At 51.6% G+C, this 19,459-nt stretch overlaps 4 protein-coding genes across 4 annotated transcripts; 3 read left to right on the top strand and 1 right to left on the bottom strand.

The window, feature by feature from the left end:
• Positions 1-1,101: 1,101 nt before the first annotated feature.
• J4E93_001900 (uncharacterized protein) lies at positions 1,102-1,577 on the top strand (the record flags this gene model as incomplete). Its single annotated transcript, XM_049339848.1, has 2 exons — positions 1,102-1,338; positions 1,392-1,577. The coding sequence occupies 2 exons, from the start codon at positions 1,102-1,104 to the stop codon at positions 1,575-1,577; spliced, it is 423 nt and encodes a 140-aa protein (XP_049203805.1).
• A 5,278-nt stretch (positions 1,578-6,855) lies between these two features.
• Positions 6,856-7,250, top strand: RPS24A (ribosomal protein S24A; the record flags this gene model as incomplete). The annotated part of the gene is made up of 2 exons (XM_049339849.1): positions 6,856-6,863; positions 6,926-7,250. 2 exons carry the CDS (start codon positions 6,856-6,858, stop codon positions 7,248-7,250), a joined length of 333 nt encoding a protein of 110 aa, XP_049203806.1.
• Positions 7,251-8,517: 1,267 nt separating this feature from the next.
• J4E93_001902 (uncharacterized protein) lies at positions 8,518-10,723 on the bottom strand (the record flags this gene model as incomplete). The annotated part of the gene is made up of 6 exons (XM_049339850.1): positions 8,518-8,664; positions 8,718-8,831; positions 8,886-9,941; positions 9,996-10,262; positions 10,311-10,570; positions 10,630-10,723. The coding sequence occupies 6 exons, from the start codon at positions 10,721-10,723 to the stop codon at positions 8,518-8,520; spliced, it is 1,938 nt and encodes a 645-aa protein (XP_049203807.1).
• A 4,713-nt stretch (positions 10,724-15,436) lies between these two features.
• Positions 15,437-16,935, top strand: J4E93_001903 (uncharacterized protein; the record flags this gene model as incomplete). Its single annotated transcript, XM_049339851.1, has 2 exons — positions 15,437-15,443; positions 15,515-16,935. 2 exons carry the CDS (start codon positions 15,437-15,439, stop codon positions 16,933-16,935), a joined length of 1,428 nt encoding a protein of 475 aa, XP_049203808.1.
• Positions 16,936-19,459: the final 2,524 nt, after the last annotated feature.

The following is a 19,459-nucleotide window of genomic DNA, read 5'->3' on the forward strand; positions in this document are numbered from 1 at the left end:
GGCGCTGCCACACATTTTCCGAACGGCCAGATCTCATGACATACCACCGAGTTTCCTCGGCACCTTCCTCCGTTGCGCAAAGCGTGGCGACCGTTCCAAGGCTCTATCTGCACGTGGTTGCTTCGTGCCTTCGGAAGTCAAAGCGTCCACGGGCCTGGTATACCGAATGAACCGACGCTTTGTTCCGCGGCTGTGTTCCAAGGTCAAGGCTCCGCTCTCACGAGATCGCAGCTCCCAGGGAGAACATTCTGGTCGAACTTCAATCGAAAAACGCTACGGTTGTATCTCGTGTCGTGAATGCCGAAATGGGGGTCTGCATGGGCGGTGAATCGACGCTTCCAAGGTTCATCTGCTGACCAAGGTAATCGTTGCTGGTGTGAGCGCTACCCTAACGGACAGCTAACTCGACGACGTCCTCCCCTGAGCAACAACAATTACTGCATCGTGTGTGACGCTCTGACGGTGGTAGTCAGATTCCGTGTTCGTCGACGTGGCTTTGGCTGCCGCCACTTCCGAGACTATACGTGCGTCGCCTTCAGACCCCGTCCGGTCACGACATCATACCTAAATCTCGTGAGATGTATCGTGCACGCGTGCCGGTGGGGTGCAGCATCGTTTTATTGATCGCTGTCCGTGGCTACTTATTATGGCACATTGAATGCAACCATCCGTATCTCCGGGCCTTTTCCTCGTCTACTGGACCGTTTATAGCTAGTGAAAGCCTCTCCCGCTGCTAGCGTGCCAAAAATATCGCAACTCTCCGCATTAATTCTCGTGTCTTTTGGCGCTATAAGCTTATCTGTGCTAACCTACACCAAACGCCGCTATTCCATGGTCATCTGCTTTGACCGCTGAAGCTAGTGCTGTCGAAATAGTAAGTCATTCCGGGATGTCGCTCGCGTTCGCGCTTGGGCACCCTGTAAAGATTGCCATTGTGACGAAAGACGAGGTGGAAGCCTCGGATCGTAGAGTGGAGGCTTCGACATGGCGGATGGTATAAATGGCAATGTACTCGCAACTGCAAGACACGCATCATCAGTAACCAGCCCTCCGACTTCCAAACCTCCATTCTCCAAGCCTCTACCCATCTACCAACAAATCATGCAGTTCTCCAGCATCACCTCAGCGGCAATCCTTGGTTTTGCCAGTCTGGCTTCGGCCATCACTGTCAGCTACGATACTGGCTACGATGACGGCAGCCGCGCCTTGACCTCGCTCGCCTGCTCGGACGGCTCCAACGGCCTCATCACAAAGTACAACTGGCAAACTCAAGCCAACGTTGCTGGTTTCCCTAAAATCGGTGGATATATGGGTGTTGCTGGATGGAACAGCCCACAGGTACGTACACTTACTACATTTCCTCATCTTCATTGTCTAACAATACATACTAGTGTGGTACATGCTACGGCGTTACCTACAACGGAAAGACCATCTACGTTCTCGCCGTCGACCATGCTGCTCAAGGCTTCAACCTCGCCAAGGCAGCCATGGACGAGCTTACAAACGGCCAGGCTGCGGCTCTGGGACGTATCGATGCCCAGTACGCTCAGGTCGCTACTAGTAACTGCGGGTTATAAGCACTGCGCTCTACTGCAAACGATGATGATTGGAGAGGGAGGATCACGAGAAACATCCGATAATGTGTATTTACAGGATTCCGGATGAGGTATTGCATAGCATAGCGTTCCTTATTTGCATGCGGTGGCGTTTGTACATACATTCCTTACTTAATTCATAGTCCATATAGGATGCAGGTCTGCTTGCCATAAAGAGAGGCGTTATTTATCTGTTGATGTAAATGTCTACCATTGCCGGCCTTAATGACGCCAGAGTCCACAAAGTCTTCACACTTTTTGTGAGCTTCTTGATCATCCTCCCTCCTCCCCTTCACTGTGCGAGTCGCAGCCATGCAGCTGCGGGGTAGGATAAGCCCAAGTTTACTCTTTTCGGCATAGCTCTTGTGAATAGTACGTGTTCAGGAGATTCTACACCTTCGCTGATGACTAACCTTTCTATACGCTCTCCTCTTCTATCTTGCGTGTATACCTAGTCGTGATCGACAAATCACAAGACCGTTGCGTATATGGAAAGTATGAGATGACGAGGAGATTGCAGGGGTGTGGAAAGTTCGGATAAGGAGATGCAACAAATGTTTGAGGTTGTTGAGAAGGCTATGGAAGGCTGGTCGTTATTACGCTTTCGGTGGACACTGGTAGAGGGGAGTTACCAGATTCGCCGGCTTTGTTATCCCAATTTCTTCTTCTCGGATCTATAGCCTTCTTAATGAAAGGCTGCAGTGATGGTGGCGGGCAATGCTAGCCTACATTGCGGAGACGGTTGCATAGATTGAATGTGCGTGACATTGGCACTGACATCTATTCATTGTTTCTATCTACTTACATGCATCCTAATTTCTCCATGAGATCTAAAGGCTTGTTGGTATATCGCTATTCGCAAAGGAGGGCCATCTACGCGATGACCAAAAGACTTTTGTTGTGGAAACGAAATGTACATGTCCCAAGAGTATCGAGGCTACGCCCGCATAGCCAAGCGCTCGTGGCCTGCTATTAGAAAAGGTTGTGTTAAAAAACCCGAGGGGCGATTTGTGATCAAGCGTCCTCGAGACAGCACTTGTTTAACGAGGTGTTGAAGCAAGTAATCGACCAAGACTGCCACTAGCGAATGATGGCTCAGGAACTGGTGACTTGGCGTAGAAGATCTCGCCTTCAATTGTACTAGCAGACGTCCTTGATATGGAAGCCGCCGATTTGTGCGAATAGGACTTTGGACTCGATGGAGCCGTCACTGGGGTAACGAGGTCAATTGATTTGGCTCCGTAAGACCCACTATGCGACGGCTTAGTCCTGGGTGGAAGAGGTCGCGTAGTGGCGGGCGTGTATGGCAGCGAGTAGCTCACTGACGAGGCTGGGGTGTGTGACAGCGAGGGGGCGGCGCTAAAGCTGATTTGTGAAGTAGAGCTACGGCTGTAGCGCGGTCGAACGGTATCGGGGAAGTAGGCAGGCGATTGGAATTTGCGGAGATATTTTGATGCCTCCGAGTCGAAACGCTGACACCGGTCGACGCTGTTATCGTCTGACGAGATGTCGGAGAAGGCACATGACGAGCGTTTTGACTCAGGCTGAGTGGGGGAGCGCTGAGGTACAATGTCGCGAAAGGCAAACTCGTCGAACGTGAAGTTGGCAAATGGCGTAGTTGGCGGTAAGTAATGATCGTATGAATAGGTAAGGCTCTTCTCGGTGTCCTTTTTCTTGCAGCTACGTGTGCATGTCAGTAGGTGGCCTGTGCATCATAGAGTGGGTGTGGGCCATACCTTTCCGAGCAATAGAGCACAGAGTTACTGGGAACAATAATTTGCTTCTCGCAGACGGTGCTGCAACACAAGATTAGTGCGCAGTCGCGAGGACTCGGATGACGACAACATACCAGTAGTTCAAAAAACTCACGGCCATTGAGTCCTCGTCCTCGTCGGATGCAGTCTCTTTGTAATGAACGGCTTTGGAGGCGGCTTTGGTGCCGTGGGACTGGGTCCGCTTTGACAGAGGCCTAGAGGGCCGTGCGTGCGCTGGCTGCGACTTTTTGGATTGATGAGACGGGTGACGAACGTGATGTGTGGCCATGATGGATGCAGAAGAACTTTAAAAGCCTCACTGTGGTAATCGCGCACGGTGCACGGTGCACGATGTCGTTACAGGGCTGGAAGTAGGGCAGCAAAGAAGCGGTGACACAGGCCGCCGAGTACCAGCTGCTGATATGACGGAAGGTTCGTGCGTGGCTTTGTTTAGGATCCTTATCGCTTGGGTTCTGCGCCAACGTCTTAGCCAGGAACACGATAGTGCGTGTCTAGATCGTGACGATGTACAAGAAGGGGCCTTGATCGATCGACGAGGTTGAGAGGCGACACCAAGAAGCCAGGAGAACGAGCTTACTTCAACAGACACGGGACGTGCGACGTCGGAAGGAAGGAAGGAAGGATAGAGTGCAGTATAGTTCCGGGAACGATGCGCGGGTTGGGCTGGGCTGGGGTGCGCGGCGATAAGCAGCAGTTCGTGAGAGACAGCAAAGCCGAGTATTTCCACGGGGCAGGCGGCTTTCAGCGGCAGGATAACAAGCTATGTATCCGAGATCGATAGCAAGAGGAGTGCGGGATTGCGGTCAATAAGTAATTACGAGACCGGCGCCTGCGAGTACCTGAGGGCAGTTCTAGAACATGGTTGACGACGACGGCCTAGATATGCGGTCGGGATATGGTTGCGCGTGTGGGGATGATTCGTGATAGCCATCACGATGGAGCCATTGAGATCATCTAGCACGCCATAGCGGCACCCGCTGCCCGCTGACTCCTCCCTACTACCCCCCACTCGCATCCACCACGGTGCCTTGCTACAACTCAATCTTTGCCGGTGTAGCCACGGCGGGGAAGCCTGGCCAGAGTGCATCCTTTCGCCGTTGCAGCGCTGTGCATGGAAACGTCGCAGCCGTCGTGTTGCAGCGAATTGCGGGCCGAGCATGCACACGGGAAGACCACCAAAGGTCCACGTTCTTGTGCAACTCGGTGCGACTCGCAGCGGGCACCATCACTACACACCACTGCCCACTCGGGTGCGAGCTCTCTCAACACAATGAAGCCATATTGCGTATCTATCACAGCCTTCCGTTCGGTAACAGGGCGCGGCTCCTCTTTCGCAATCGACTCACCACGCCTTAGTCGGGCTTTGAACAGCTTTTTTCGCGGCTTCATCCAGCTCACCAGTCGGCTTGCGAGCCGCTATACATAGAGTGTGTTCCTTGCCGATAATTCGCATCTCTGAAGCACTCCGGTTGAGTGACTTTTGACTGTGCATAACTAGATGCGGGTCCATTGTCTACTCGCGTAACTCTATCCTAGCGGCCGCGCAACAAAAGAGCCAACCGGGTCTTCAGAAGGGCCTTCACCGTCTCGAACATGGTGAATCACCAGAAAATCTCTTAGGCTTCAAAATACACACCTTTCTTTATGCTGCAGTCCGCCACCATCAGCGTCTATGTACCTTCATATGTCGGTCAAGAGTTTTCTCTCTCGACACCTTGGTCTCAAACAGAAAACGGATCGTCCATGTATCGCCCTCTAGTGACACGCCACAGTTGGATCGGGGTCGAAGTTGGATAAAACGGCCCTTTCTGTTGGTGTTCAGGCACCGGTGGGCAATCAACCTGCTCGAAGCTGAAACGGTTCCGCCCTACCCCACAAAAGTCAGCAACAACTCGCCCGATGTCGTAACATGGCCAGGAAAACAAGACGTGGAGAGACCCACTACACGCGTTCAGAAAGGTCTCGAACGTTTCTTCGTTGCGAATCGTCGCAGATATCAGAGCTTCGAGCGCTGGGTTCAAGTAGAAGAATTCTCCCAGAGTCGAGACCAATCGCGGAATGACGGACTTGTCGTATGTCTGCGACGTTGTCAGATCCACTTCTCCACGAGACTGCAATGACGATGACTTACGACGTCTGCTCCCACTACAACATCTGGTACGCTCATGCCATAGTCTTCGGGAAAGGTCGCTGCGTCAATGGGATGGCCCCACCTCAGCGCGGCTGTCCGCACTTGAATCCGGGACGTGTCATCGACATCAAGTCCGTTGAGAAAAAGATTTGTTCTGATGGCATCGACAACAGCCTCGTCGCCATCTGTGGCAACCACGCCGGTCGCCCCCAAGTGCTTCGCGCAAAGAATGGACAGCATTCCAGTTCCTGCGCCAAGTTCAAACAATCTCTTCCCGGATACAAACGGTCGGCCAGCCTCGGACGCGAGATGCGACCCGAGTAGCAAGGCGGCTTCCCAAGTTCTGAGACCAGTCGTTCCAGACGAGGAGATGACGGATCGCGCTTCAAGTAGCGTTACCGTACGTTCGTGCGTTACGCTATCATCGATTGAATGATGGGGGTAAGAGTACGTCACGAATGCTTTTTGCTGAGCTGCATCGGCTTCGGAGGGCAGATCAGCAACAAGCAGAATAGTCATCGCTTCCATAATGTCATCTGAGATTTCCTATAATTGGGACGAAGAGAAAGGTCAGCAAGTGCTGCATGAAATCTTTGCGATTGCAAGATGATTATTATGACTTGATAGATGGCTGGCTACAGCGAAGGCAAAGCCATGGTGAGGAGATAGGAGACCATACATCCTCCTCCGGGTCGGTGATCGACCTCTCGAGTTTTGCGACAAGTTGTTTGAGAATCCTCAACCGATAGCGGTCCGGGGGTAGTGATGTGATATTGGCTGCATCGAACAGATTGTGGAAGAGCCACACTTGTACGTTTGGCGCTTTTAGTATCGCATCATCTGGCCATCTTAATTGGTGTGGTTCGACCAGCTGGAAATACTGGCGTTGCAAGATAAGTAGCTGCGGTAGGTTGGATGGAGCGTCCATGGAAGCGACAATAGTTTTTGTTCGGCACGTAAGCTAGAACATTTCAATGTGTCTCAGCCTCCCTAGTCGTGCAGCCTAGCTGTATGTTCTGATTTTGACGAGGGGAAAGAACATCCAAGCACGCATCTGCTTACGTAACTTTGTAGCGGGGCGCCTTGGCAGACTAAGCGAGGCGCACTGCCGACCGCCGACACGACGCAGCAAATTCGACATCTCCATCTTGCCGCCAGCTAACCACAGGTAATCGACAACAGCAAGATCGATCTCTGTCCAGTACGTCCATTGCAGACCCAAGCCCGCCCTATTGTACTTGTGACTCACGGCTAATTGTCGTGTTGCAGGTCGAATCCTTCCAACATGGCCGACTCTCAAGTTACTCTGCGCACGCGCAAGTTCATCCGCAACCCTCTCCTCGGACGTCGTCAGATGGTCGTGTAAGTGCAGGAAACACCGAGCACACAGTTGCGGGGGATTGAGTCTGACGGGAATACTACAGCGATGTCCTTCACCCCAACCGCGCAAACGTTTCCAAGGACGAACTCCGTGGCAAGCTCGGTGAGCTGTACAAGGCCAAGAAGGACGATGTCTCCGTATTCGGTTTCAAGACACACTTTGGTGGCGGCAAGAGCACCGGCTTCGCTCTTATCTATGACAGCGCCGAAGCCATGAAGAAGTTCGAGCCCCGCTACAGGCTAGTACGCTACGGCATGGCCACCAAGGTCGAGAAGGCCAGCAGGCAGCAGCGTACGTCTTCCCTGCGTCTATGCATGGTGTCGCAATTATGGCGATGGATCTGCATGTCGATACATGACACATACTGACTGGACAACAGGCAAGCAGCGCAAGAACAGGATGAAGGAGTTCCGGGGCACAGCCAAGTCCAAGGGCGGTGCGAAGAAGGACAAGAAATAAGCGGGTGCACACTGATGATGACTACGAAGGTCATGGCTGGAGTCGAGTGGCGGTTTCTCTACAACTACTGGTTCGCCTGGTTCTTCCTCACGGTGGATACGGAGTTGCTTCTGCGGGCATCGGCATGTATATCTACGAGCGCCTGTAAAACTCTTGCGGATGGGAACGACAAGACGGATGGCGTTTGAGATCAATTGTCTGCTAACCATCAATGCATATCATGGACTTTACGATCCCCCAACTATTTTGCCACTCACCCGATTTCCACATGGTTTACCCCGGCCACTGCCAATCCTATGTGTCTACGAACGGATACAGATGACCTCTTTGAGACTATCAAACCTGTGTCATGACTTGCGGCCATGAGGAGATGACTTTACTCTATATCTTGCACAGTCACTAGCCACCAGTCAGACCGTCGTCCTCGCTGCCTGCGCATCACCCGTCCTGTTTGATCCAATCCTCGCAGAGCAACCGTGTTTATCCCTGGCCTTCCTCCACCCCTTACCCCTAATGCCTTCCGTACTCATGATCGCTGTCGCGTTTCCTTCCAAGTCCTTATCCCTGTCCTTTTCCAAACCCTCAAATCCATGAGCAGCATACTATCCAACGTTCGAAGCGACCTGTGTCCCTGAATCTCGTTGCCGAGTTCGCAATTGTTGAAGCCGTGTAGAAGAGCAAGAAGGCCTGATTGGGGGATCCGTGGACAAGTAAATTTCAGGCGATGTAAGACAGCAACAGCACACATTGACTAGAAGTAGGGTGTAGATGGTTAGCGTAACAAAGGGGAAGATATTAAGGCTGCTGGAGCTCTCTTATGTAGAATTGCGTTGAGCTCTGTTTCACAGTATCGTCCATGGAGCTATCTTGTCGTATAAAACCACCCTGGCAGCTGGCATTCTCATGCTCAGACATCACTGTCCTTGTCATATGTGTAGAGTGATCTCAGAATGCTCTCCTATCAGCACGCTCAACGAGCGCATCTAAGGGAACATTTCCACAATAAGCTGGTGATTGAAGTTCGACGAAGCTACGTTGTAGTTCTGAGTAGTTGTACATGGTAAAGCAAACGACTGTTATTATACTTTGAATTACTACTCGCCATATTCAATACAGGTGCGCAATCGCTCAAAGGATGCATCGCCAGGTGTACACAGACAGACATGGCACGCGCCATCACTGCTCTCGGGCTTCAAAGTCCTCAGATCTCCTGGGGTATTCTTCTGAGGGCTGTGGCGCAATATTCTCAACTTCGGCTTTAGCTTCTTCCCAAGCCGCCTTGTTTCGTTTCGCCCAATCGATATGGCATTGAGCGAACTCCATCTGCAGTTGTTCTTAGCGGCTTTCAAGAGCACTAGGTAAAGACCGAGACATACCATGTAACGCCGTAAATCGTCCTCCTTTTCGCTCTGGAATCGTCGCAGGTCCTTCATCACACCCGCACTTGCGTCTTTGGTGTCTTTCTCGGCCACAGTCAGCGCTTGTTCGAGCTGCGTAATGGTCAGTATCTCCAAGTGTCTTCACAAATGACATATTAAGCCTACCTGTACCATACTATCCCGTGTCTTGCCGATCTGATCTCTTCGAGTCTTTTCAGGATCTACGTCTGCCATACCCCTGAAAGCATGTGTAATGGACCCAAACAGCTTGTTGGTGACGAAATTCCCACTTGCAGTCTTCTTGTGCGGGCTACTAGGCGGTGACTGATTATCAGGTGCGCCCTGTGCGCTGGATGGTGTGTCGCCATGTGTAGGTGGGAAGTCGGAATCAATCGACGCCCTATCCTCGTCCGATCTACGTGGTTGCTCCGCCTCGCCGATGCTTCGGTGTGAGCTGTTGGAAGCAGCGCGACTTCGGGCAGGTTGATGGCCGACGCCACTCAGATGTTGTTCTAATCGTTTCGACTCTGCTTCACTGCGTTCGAGGGATTCGAGTAGATTGCGCTTCTTCTCAAGTTCGTCCTTTGTCATGTCCTCCTGTATCCGCTTGAGCACTCGATATCTCAAGGTAGAACGTACGATGCCGGCAAATTGCGCGCTCTCACGCATAGGCTCCGAGAAGCCTGCGCTGAGAGACGAAGAGAGTTCGGTCGTCGCAATGTACGTAGAGTCGACAGCTTGTCCCGTCTTTTCAATGGCTGCAGCGAGAGACTGCGTCTGTTCAGATAGCGAAAAGGCATTGAATCGAGCGCCAAGATCTGCCATGTCCTCTCCCCAATTGCCCAGGTGCATGAGCAGTCGTCTGTTGACCTTCTCCATTGGTCCTTGCAGCAGGTGTTCTAGGTCTTTGGACGAGTTCTCGAAGCTAACAAAGTATGGATCCAACTCCTCTTCCGACATATTGCGCGTCTCAGGAGGGAAACGACCGAAAATGGCAGGACCCGGTGTCGTATGCGCGGCTGCTGAAGGTAGGGCTGCGTTGTTGGCTGGTGAGACAGGAGTACCCGAGCTAGATATGGTACCGCCCGACTTCAATTTGGCGGAAGACGAGGGGACTGGAAGGTAGCTGTGGGCTTGGGAAGGGTTCGCGGCATCGAGTGGAGGTGCTTTGAGGATCTGTTTGGGGATATTGGAAACAGGCGGGCTGTTGAGTACGTCTGCCTACAGGAGCAAGTCAGTTGAAGGGGTTGGTATCTACAAGAGAACGAAGCCTACCCAACTTGTGTAGGGATCGAGGAACCGCCAGAAGACGCCATCTTGTAGTATATCCTGCATCTTCCTACACCTGTTAAGGAAGACAGCCAGCATGCGCTTCCGCAGCTCTATTATGCCGGCATCCTCCTTCGCCTTTGTCGGCTTGGCGGCGTAGTCGGCCATGGTATGCTTCTCGGGGATGGGAGGTACGATGAGCGTGGGGTGAAGTCTGACCAGTTCGGCGCGCAGGGATGCAAATTCAGAGTATCGGCGCTTGACTTCGAGGCCCTGTCCATGTGTCAGCTGCGCGGCTCCCCAGCAGCCTGGCTAACATACACCGCAGTTGATGGTGTACTGGATGTAGTTCACACCGTCCTTGCCCGCGCTCGTGATCAAGACGAGTTGCTCGGGGTGCTCGTACAGCCATTGTTCCACGCGCGCATCGTACCCGCCCTTCTTAGGCGCCTTTGGGTCTGCGTGGTCTTGGTCCTGCTCGTTGTAGTCGACGTCGCTCATGTCGCGCTGAGAGACATACTCGGGCGACTCTTGTGCGGGCGACGACGCCTCCGAGGGCGGCGTCGCGGGGCGGTACGGCACTTGGTCATGTCAGCTAGTGATGCTGGCGGTTGCTTCAGACAGTAGGTAGAAGCCTTACGGGCAGCGGGCGACGCTAGCCCAGGAATATCGGACGTGTTGGAGTCATGGCGGGCAAAGGATCCATACGGATTGTTGTCCTCGTCGTCCCACATGTCGGCGGTGGTGGTGGTGGTGGTGTAGTCGTCGCGCTCACTGGGCGGAACAATGGTAGCGCCTGTTGGTACAACGAGCAGAGTCAGGCAGCACCAAGCGTCGACGTTGAGATGTTTGCCTTGGACATGGTGAAGCTCCCACGCTCTCCCGGCAGTGGCAGTGACGTTGCGCGTGGTCCAAGCTTGTCGACCAGCCACACCTCCGGCTGCATGCACGACGCCCCGCCACGTCACGTTACACTTGCTTACTCACAGCTATGTCATGGAATTAACAGACAAACCCTTTGCTATCCGCAGCGCCGTGCTGCGTCTCATGCACTTCTTCGCCTTCCCGTACGCCCGTGATAGTTCCTACATTCTCGTCGTCGAAGAAACCTTCGTTCGCTGCCAACGCTTCAAACCCCAGCTCTCCCCCTGCCCCTCGAGGCACCATTTTCACCGGCCAGATGAGGCACAAGCTGTAATAAACCAAGCCGCCCATGAACAGAGATAGTAGAAAGCCAAGCTTGTACATATTCTTGCTAGCCTCGGCGACAGAATCAGCATCCAAAGACCCCGCGACGCCATGGACCGTGAAGGCAACCCCAGCTGTCCACGCAGCCAGCATGCGCATATTCCAGCCTTTGCAGTACGAGTACGGGCTTTCGGATGCAGTCGTGTACAATGAGGGAACATGCAAGTTACCCTTTCGAACGAGCCAGTAGTCGACAATCATGCACGCGCAGATCGGCATCAGAAATACAGTGTAACTTCCGAGGAACGTCAAGAACGCAGTCGCCGAGGCGATAATCTTCCATGGAACAAGTAAGGGTGCCAGAATCGCGCAGAGTACCTGGCCCCGCACAATGGTCAACCATCGAGGGAAGATTCCTGTAAGATCGGCACCAACGGGAAGCGAGTTGCTTCCTGCATTGGTGACAAGTACAGCGAGCATCATACCGAAAGACGCAAATACTATCCCTGCTCTAGCTCCAGCAGTCCAATATTGATCCAAGATGGCGTCGTAGAGATCCCATACGTTCCAATAGCTTTGGCCGAGGACTTGTGTAGCGGCTGCAGTCGTTGCGGTACTCAGGAACATGACCAGTACTTTACTGGTAAGAATACCGAAGCCCTGGCTCCATGTCACATCGCCGTAGGAATGTCCGTATCGCGCTATATCAGGCTGATTGATAAGCACTGGCGCCAGAGCGCCCATAACGGAATTGATGGCTTGTATTATGGGCCAGATCAGAGCTGAGCCCGAGAGCTGAGTCTGCTTGGTCGTGTACGTAAAACTTCCAATTTTGCCCCCATTGGCACTGATTACCCAAGCGAGCACCCCGAAGAGTGCAATCGTTGTGTAGACAGCTTTGACAACAAAGAGGTGTCGAAGTACCGTGGGGTGAATGAACATGACTGGTAGTTGCGCCTAAAGATGAGTTTTCGAAGTCAGTATTTGTCTCACATACAGTTCGTACATGGACATCACTAACCTATTAATTTTAGCATACTCAGTCGGCCTTGGACTTGAACGAGAGAAAGGTGGACATTACCTACCATCCAAAACAAGAAGAAGCTCAGCAAATCTCTACTCGTGATCCCCGCACTCTCTGGGAGGCGGTTTGGTATATCATTGTAACCCTTTCCAAATATACCCCGCATGAACACCGACGTGATACGGCCTCCATAGTAGGTCTGCGTCGCAAAATAAATGATTGCAACCACAGCTCGTACGACGATGTACAAACTCGCTCCCCTGACGCCAGCAGCTGCGCGGACATACACAGGGAAGCCAAGAAAGTACTTGACAGCGCCGCGACTATTGAGCACAACCAGAACGGTGAGAATGGCGGAGCCGATGATAGCAGCAATCATGCCGTGCCACCAGAGTAAACCGATTGAGACAAGAGATGCGCCGAGGTTGTACGAGGATGGGCTGAATGTCATGGTCAGATAGTATGCGAAGTAATGTTGCCAGCGCCATCTCCGATCTTCTGCATTGTGTTAACTTTTGGAGATGCTGAAAGATGCATTTCAAGGCTTACCAGGAGGACTGGGAAGGAGGTCTTTGTTATAACGCACTTCGCCTTGATCGCTGGTATCTTGCGCTATGACTTTGAGAGTTTTTGGAGAACTCAAAACATCCTTGCCTTGTTGCAGAAGGCGAGACATGACCGCGCAGGAATACTCACGCCTGAGCAAATACCAATTCGAGCCTCGGTTGTTCGGCGGGAGGTGATTGCCAGGCTATAAACATCTTGATCGCCTCTACAAATTGCGCATCTCGTCATTGCGGCAGACAAATATTCCTATCAGCCATCTATCTATGCAAGGTTTCGCAATGCTGGGAAAACGGCAGATCTTCGATAATAAAACGATAACGCATCGGGAGGAAAGAAGCCGACGGGCAAAAAGATCAAGAATGAGGCTAGTGCGTTGACCTGTCCAAAAAGGTGATAGTGTACCTGAGTAAAGACTCAACAGGTTTTCACGGGCACGGGCATATCCAGCGAATGCGACAGGTTCTCTGCATCTGGGATTTCGATTCTAGCGACTGCATGTGTCCTTTAAGACCATGCGGCGTCCCCACGACTAATTTGCCAGGTTGCCCAGGTGGCACGTGTAGTAAGAAATCGGCGCACCCAAATGCATGATCTGGGTACGTTTGGAGGGCTGTTATACCTTCTAGCCCATGATCCGCGTGGCCAAATAATCATTTCGATCCAGATCCATAGGTACGAAGAGATCTATGAACAACCAGTCTTCGACCCAGACTTATAAGGAAAAGTCTCGCGATAGTGTTTCGCAATGTCCCTGCGTGTCGCAACCCACACATGTTCCTTCCTTGAAATATAGTTCATGAAGTTTCTCAGACTCTCCGACCTTCCTGGCTTACCAGCTATTCTAGAATGCAAAGGGATGGTCATCATCTTACCGCCTTCTCTGTATAAGCAGTCAAACGTATCCTTGAGATACTGCTCGTACACTGCACCTGCTGAGCTTACGAAACCAGGGAGCATGTGAAACTTTCCGTCGTTGCCTAAATCATGTTACTAGATTAAATCGGACATGTTGTCATGTAGAGATGCGGCTTACAATCGTAGTTGTACGGCATCATCAACAGGCCCTCTTTCTCCGATTCAGGCAGTTGCTTCTCCCAGGGAAGATCGATCCAATATGGCGAGTCTTCATTATAGACTTCCGATGTGTAGAGCATTTTGTGACCCATCTCTTTCCACATGATTGGGAGCAGGCTGGCTGTATTTGGCGTGCCTCTGCCGAAGTATGCTCCTACCGGAAATTCGCCTGTATGCGCGTCAGTATTGAACAAGATGTTTGGCATCGGGTAGGACGTACCAGTTGCCGCTTCCAAGGCTTTGCATGTCTTCTTAATATACGCCTTATCGTCTTCAAGTGAATAGTCCCATATGTCTAGCCATCTATACCCATGAGCCCCAATTTCATGGCCGTCTCTTACGCAAGCTTTTGCAAACGTAGGATTTCTCTCCATGGCCACTGCAATGGCCCACAGGGTCATGTTCCAGCCGAACTCCTTCATAAGGCGTAGTATCCGCCAAGCGCCGCACCTGCTACCATATTCGTAATCTTGCTGCAGAGGTGACGTACGAAGTCAGTGTATGTCTCAAATGCAGTTCGTACAGCGAGAACTTACCTCGCCGTTCAAATGGCGCTGTTCCCTGCCACCGCCCGAAGGGCCTTTCTCCCACAGGTAGGGTTCGCTAATGCCATCGCCATCCATGGGGTTTCTCTCGCCACCTTCTTCATAGTTGAGTACAAAGGAAACTGCTATGCGGGCGCCGTTTGGCCATTGTGCGTCATGACCATCTTCGCCAAAACCTATAATAGTGATCAGTATGAGGAGAACTGCAGATTGTGTGGTAGCGCACCTTCAAAGTCTCTGGGGAGTTGAAGAGACTCTTCGACGTGAACCATGACAGAAAGATATTCGATATCACGGTCACGAACACAATACAAGAGGAAGAGTAAACGTAGATTCAACGCATGCTACCTGCGTAGGATTTTAGAGCAGTGTCAATACGTACAATTCGCAAGGCTATCCACAGTTGAGCCAGCCAGGAACGACTCAACAATCTTTTGACTGCACGTCAAGTCCGTTCCTTTTCACCTGTCAATTTCTTATCAGCAGTTTCTTACCAATCACAACACAGAAAAGTTATCAGGTACAAGGCGCGCTGTTCGTCGTTTGCTGATCGGAAGTGACTCTCCCGACGATCGACCTCGGGAATAAGCGTTCCGCCTGCCCCGCTTTACTGCTATCTTTCCTTCGAGGCTTCCACTACACAATCTTGCAAGCATTCAGACGGCTGAACATATCGGCAAGTACGTATCAGTGGCTGGTAGGCTACGAATGAACATTTGTCACAAGGTGTTAAAGTCATGGCAGATCAACAAGTGCCGCTGTGGGTCTGCACCAGGCCTGCCAGTATGAATAACTGAGTGCCCCTGGCAATTCAGTGTATGACGAACATGTAGCATCGGCAAACGATCGCGATCTAATTACTTGAAAGCGTTGCGGTTTCACCAGAGATGTCGGTTTTCTCGCTAGATACCAGCCATGACAACCCTGTCACGACAGAAACTCTCCAGGCGCTATGCTCTCAGCTTGGGGTCAGCATCGATGAGAAAGAGAAACAGGACTATCGACGCTTACTTGCCGCATTTCACGATGCAAGTGAACGACTAATGGCTATGGACGGTAGGACATAGTGGTTCACGTCGCGAGTCATGACGGAAGCTGACATTGATGTATAGACTATGTCCCCCCAGTTGATGAGGAACGCTTTGCCAGAGAAGATGTTCATTTCCCGCAAGCATCTGAGAATTCTCATGGTGCATGGGCGTGGAAGTGCAGAATCGTTGACAAGGAAGCTAAGAGCGACGGTAAACTTTACGGCAAAACGTTCGCTTTGAAGGACAACATTGCCGTCAAGGGCGTACCAATGCTACTGGGTACGAACTTCGTCAAAGGCTATGTTCCGAATGTTGATGCAGCTGTCACTACACGAATCCTAGCAGCTGGCGGTGAAATCCTCGGAAAAGCAGTCTGTGAGAACTTGTGCCATTCTGCAACAAGCCACTCTTCGAGTACTGGAGTGGTGGAAAATCCATTCGCAAAAGGCTATAGCGCTGGAGGAAGCTCAAGCGGCTCAGCTGTTCTTGTGGCATTGGGCGAGGTCGATGGGTCAATTGGCGCAGATCAGGGTGGTAGTATCCGTGTGCCAGCCGCCAACTGTGGTATTGTTGGCCTAAAGCCTACCTTTGGCCTTGTGCCATACACCGGATGTGGAAGTAACGAGCCTACTAACGATCACATTGGTCCAATGACACGGACAGTACTGGAAAACGCTGTACTTCTCGAAGCTATTGCCGGAACGGACAATATTGACGATCGTTCTTTCGCTGCACCTCACCCATCCAACATACCTATTTACAGTTCCATCAGGAATACCCCAATGCACAGACCCTTGGAAGGCAAGCAATTCGCTATAATTACTGAGTCGCTCTCTACACCAGCCTTGGATCCACGAGTGGTCCAAATCTTTCGCACCGCAGTCACCAAGTACGAAGACCTTGGTGCCACAGTCACCGAGATCTCGATACCGCTGCACTCAAAAGGAGCAGCGATATGGAATGGCATATCGAAAATCGGTGGATTTCTCGGGAAAACCACAGGCTCGTTCGGGCGTCGCGGACACCAGATGCTCGAGCTGAACTCATTGCTGCATCCCATGGGCCAGGACAACTGGAACGAAGCATATGCATCTACGAAGAACATCTACCTCAACGGTCTGTACGCTACACAAAAATTTCCCAACCTCCTCGCGAAAGCGACGAATCTATCAAGACAGCTTCGTGATGCTTACGACGCGGCTCTGGCACAGTACGATATATTGTTGACACCTACACTACCGTATGTAGCAACGAGTCATGCGAGCTTTGATGCAACACCACTCGAACAGATTGGAAAGCAGATCGGCTTGACTTCCAACACGGCGCCGTTCAATCAGAGTGGGCATCCAGTGTTGGCGATGCCGATTGGTATGTTGCCAGTCACGGAAGGCCCTGGAGTGGAAAAGGGAGTCGTTTTACCGGTTAGCATGCAGGTCATTGGAAAATGGTGGGATGAAGTGGGTGTTTATGAAGCGGCGTTCGCGTGGGAGAGGGCAAGTAGCTGGAGGGGTATGTGACGAACGAAGTTTTATGTAAGACCATAACGTCGCTCGCGCTCGAATTTAACGCTGAAAGGTGTTCAAGGTGATTTGTCACCGTGACAACACAACAACGTCTTCTTTGATCCTGTTCCCATGGTCTCTTCTGTCGCCGCTCACTTCAACCTCTCCACCTCCACCATCATGTCTCTCTTTTAATTGCACATCTTCTCCAACTTCATCTGGCCTCTGCAGACCTCTATCTTCAATGAAGAAGCACCCAAGTAAACATAATCCCATGAATGGTACATTCACGATGAAGACCGTCCGACTCGCTGTTGCGTACGCCTGCAGAATCTGCAGTATTTGCCGTGGGCTCAGGGAGTTGAAGTCGGCTGTGTCGTATGAAGAGAGCGATAATGAGCGGAATTCTGCTGGCATTGCACTATGCAAAGAGTTTTGCAATGCAGCAGCGGAGATTGCAAGACCCACAGCACCGCCGAGACTGCGAATGAAGTTGCGGTTCGAGATGACGACTGCACGCTGGGCTTTAGTACAGTGGGCTTGTATTGCAACCAATGTGGGCTGAAAAACGGCACCAATCCCTAATCCCTGGACGACAAGTATGACAACCATAGCCCAAATTGGCGTGGAGAGATTGAACATGCATGTCAACCCTACGCCCAATGTCCAAAGGAAGAAGCCTAGCCAGATTACCTCGCCATAGCGTTCTCTACGGGATATGTATTGACCGGATAGGATGGAGGAAACCATCTGTGAGGCGGTCATAGGCAGCATTAGGGAGGCTGACATAAGAGGCGCGAGGAGGCGGGCGTTTTGGAAAAAGAGAGGTAGATAGTAGGTTTGCGAGTAGGCTACAACTCCGAAGAGGAAATTTTGGAGAAGCATGATGGAAACCGGGCCAGATTTGAAGAGAGATACTATTCGAATCAGAGATGGTCCACAGTTGGAGTATGTTCGGTTGCGGGATAAGTAAAACTCACGTGGCATCATGGGCAGTATGGCGACGCTGTGCTCGATGTAGACAAAAGCTGCGATGCAGCATCCTCCAATGGCCAGCATGGAGACAACCATTGGAGATGCCCACGCAAAGTAATCGCCGCCACCTGCAATAGGAATGAGCAGCAGTATCAATCCTGCACTTCCGAAGAGGATGCCTCCATAGTCGATCCTTTTCAAAACCAATTTCATATCCGCTCTCGGTTGATCCTTAGGTGTAGGCAGCACCAGAAGACACAACACCCCGCAAGCCGCCGAAATCGGGCTGACGAACCAGAAGAAGCCTCTCCAGGTACTATGTTGCACAAAAGCTGCGGCGATGAAAGGTCCAGTCATGTTGCCAAGTCCCACGCATGCGCCTATCAAGCCTTGCCATTTCCCGCGTTCTTTCAAGGTCACTATATCGGAGACGATCATGGCTGAGAGGGACGCTATACCGCCATTTGCCACACCTGATAGACCGCGGAAGACGTACAACATCGTGGCATCGCGCGAGAGGCCACAGAGAAGGTCGGAGACGGTGAGAAGCGCGAGGGCGGAAAGAAGAACGGATTTTCTACCTAGATTCATTATAAGTCATTTCCTGGTGGTTTACACAGGCTAGTGGACGTACCAAACAGGTCGCTCATCCTCCCATACAACACTTGAAAGATTGTATTCGCTATCAGAGCGCTTGTGCCAGCCCAACTGATGGTGTCTTCAGCATTAAGATCCCGCCCTATCGTGGGCAAGGCAACTCCGATACCAGTTTGGTCGACGAAGCAGATGAAATGCGATATCGCAAGGGCCGAAAATACAACGAGGAGCTTCTTTCGCTGAAGTAAATTGGATTGATCAAAGACGGCCGCTTCGGCCGCATGTTGGCGAGCCTCCATGGTGTGGGAGTAAAGAGATCTGACGGCGTTGCCCGAGGAATGTGTTGACGTTGATTCTGTTGCAAGACCTGTCGTATTGTTGTCTTGCCTCTCCAAAGAGACATTTGCAGGTTTCAGTCAGCACTGCCCTGAGAGAGGCGCTTGCTGTGAAGGCTTTTGTGCGCGTGAAGTGATCCAGTGCGAAGCTTGAAGAAAACATGGTTCATGCAACCCAATTGGGTCTCATACCGTAATCGCGATGCGAGATATCCGAACTTTGCTAGGCGCTTTGGGGATAGTCACGCGATCCCTTGGTCTTGGTTGGATGCACGGAGACGCTGTCAATCGAAGGGGCTTATTGTCATTACAGTTAGAAGTCGGGGAAAGGGGGTCAAGATCCATAAATTGCGATGTTGCTACTGGGCCAGTAAACCTCAACAATCAGGTCCTGCAGGTCCAACATACTCTTGTAGCGAATGCGACCATTCTGGGTACTTGGAGCAAATCACATGGTGATGAATCTCAAGATCGTTTCGATGTAATTTTGGTTTAGACCAGAAGATAGACCATGGCAACAGGAGCACGCTGGGGCTGAACAAGCAGTCGTATACATGGTTCTATCCTACACTAAGCACGAACTTCCAGATGCTCATGTCGCATCGCTAACGTAAAAACATAGGAATTCCTCT

The sequence above is a fragment of the Alternaria ventricosa genome, assembly GCF_023758065.1.
Source record: "Alternaria ventricosa strain BMP 2768 chromosome Unknown scaffold_2, whole genome shotgun sequence".
Lineage (NCBI taxonomy): Eukaryota > Fungi > Ascomycota > Dothideomycetes > Pleosporales > Pleosporaceae > Alternaria > Alternaria ventricosa.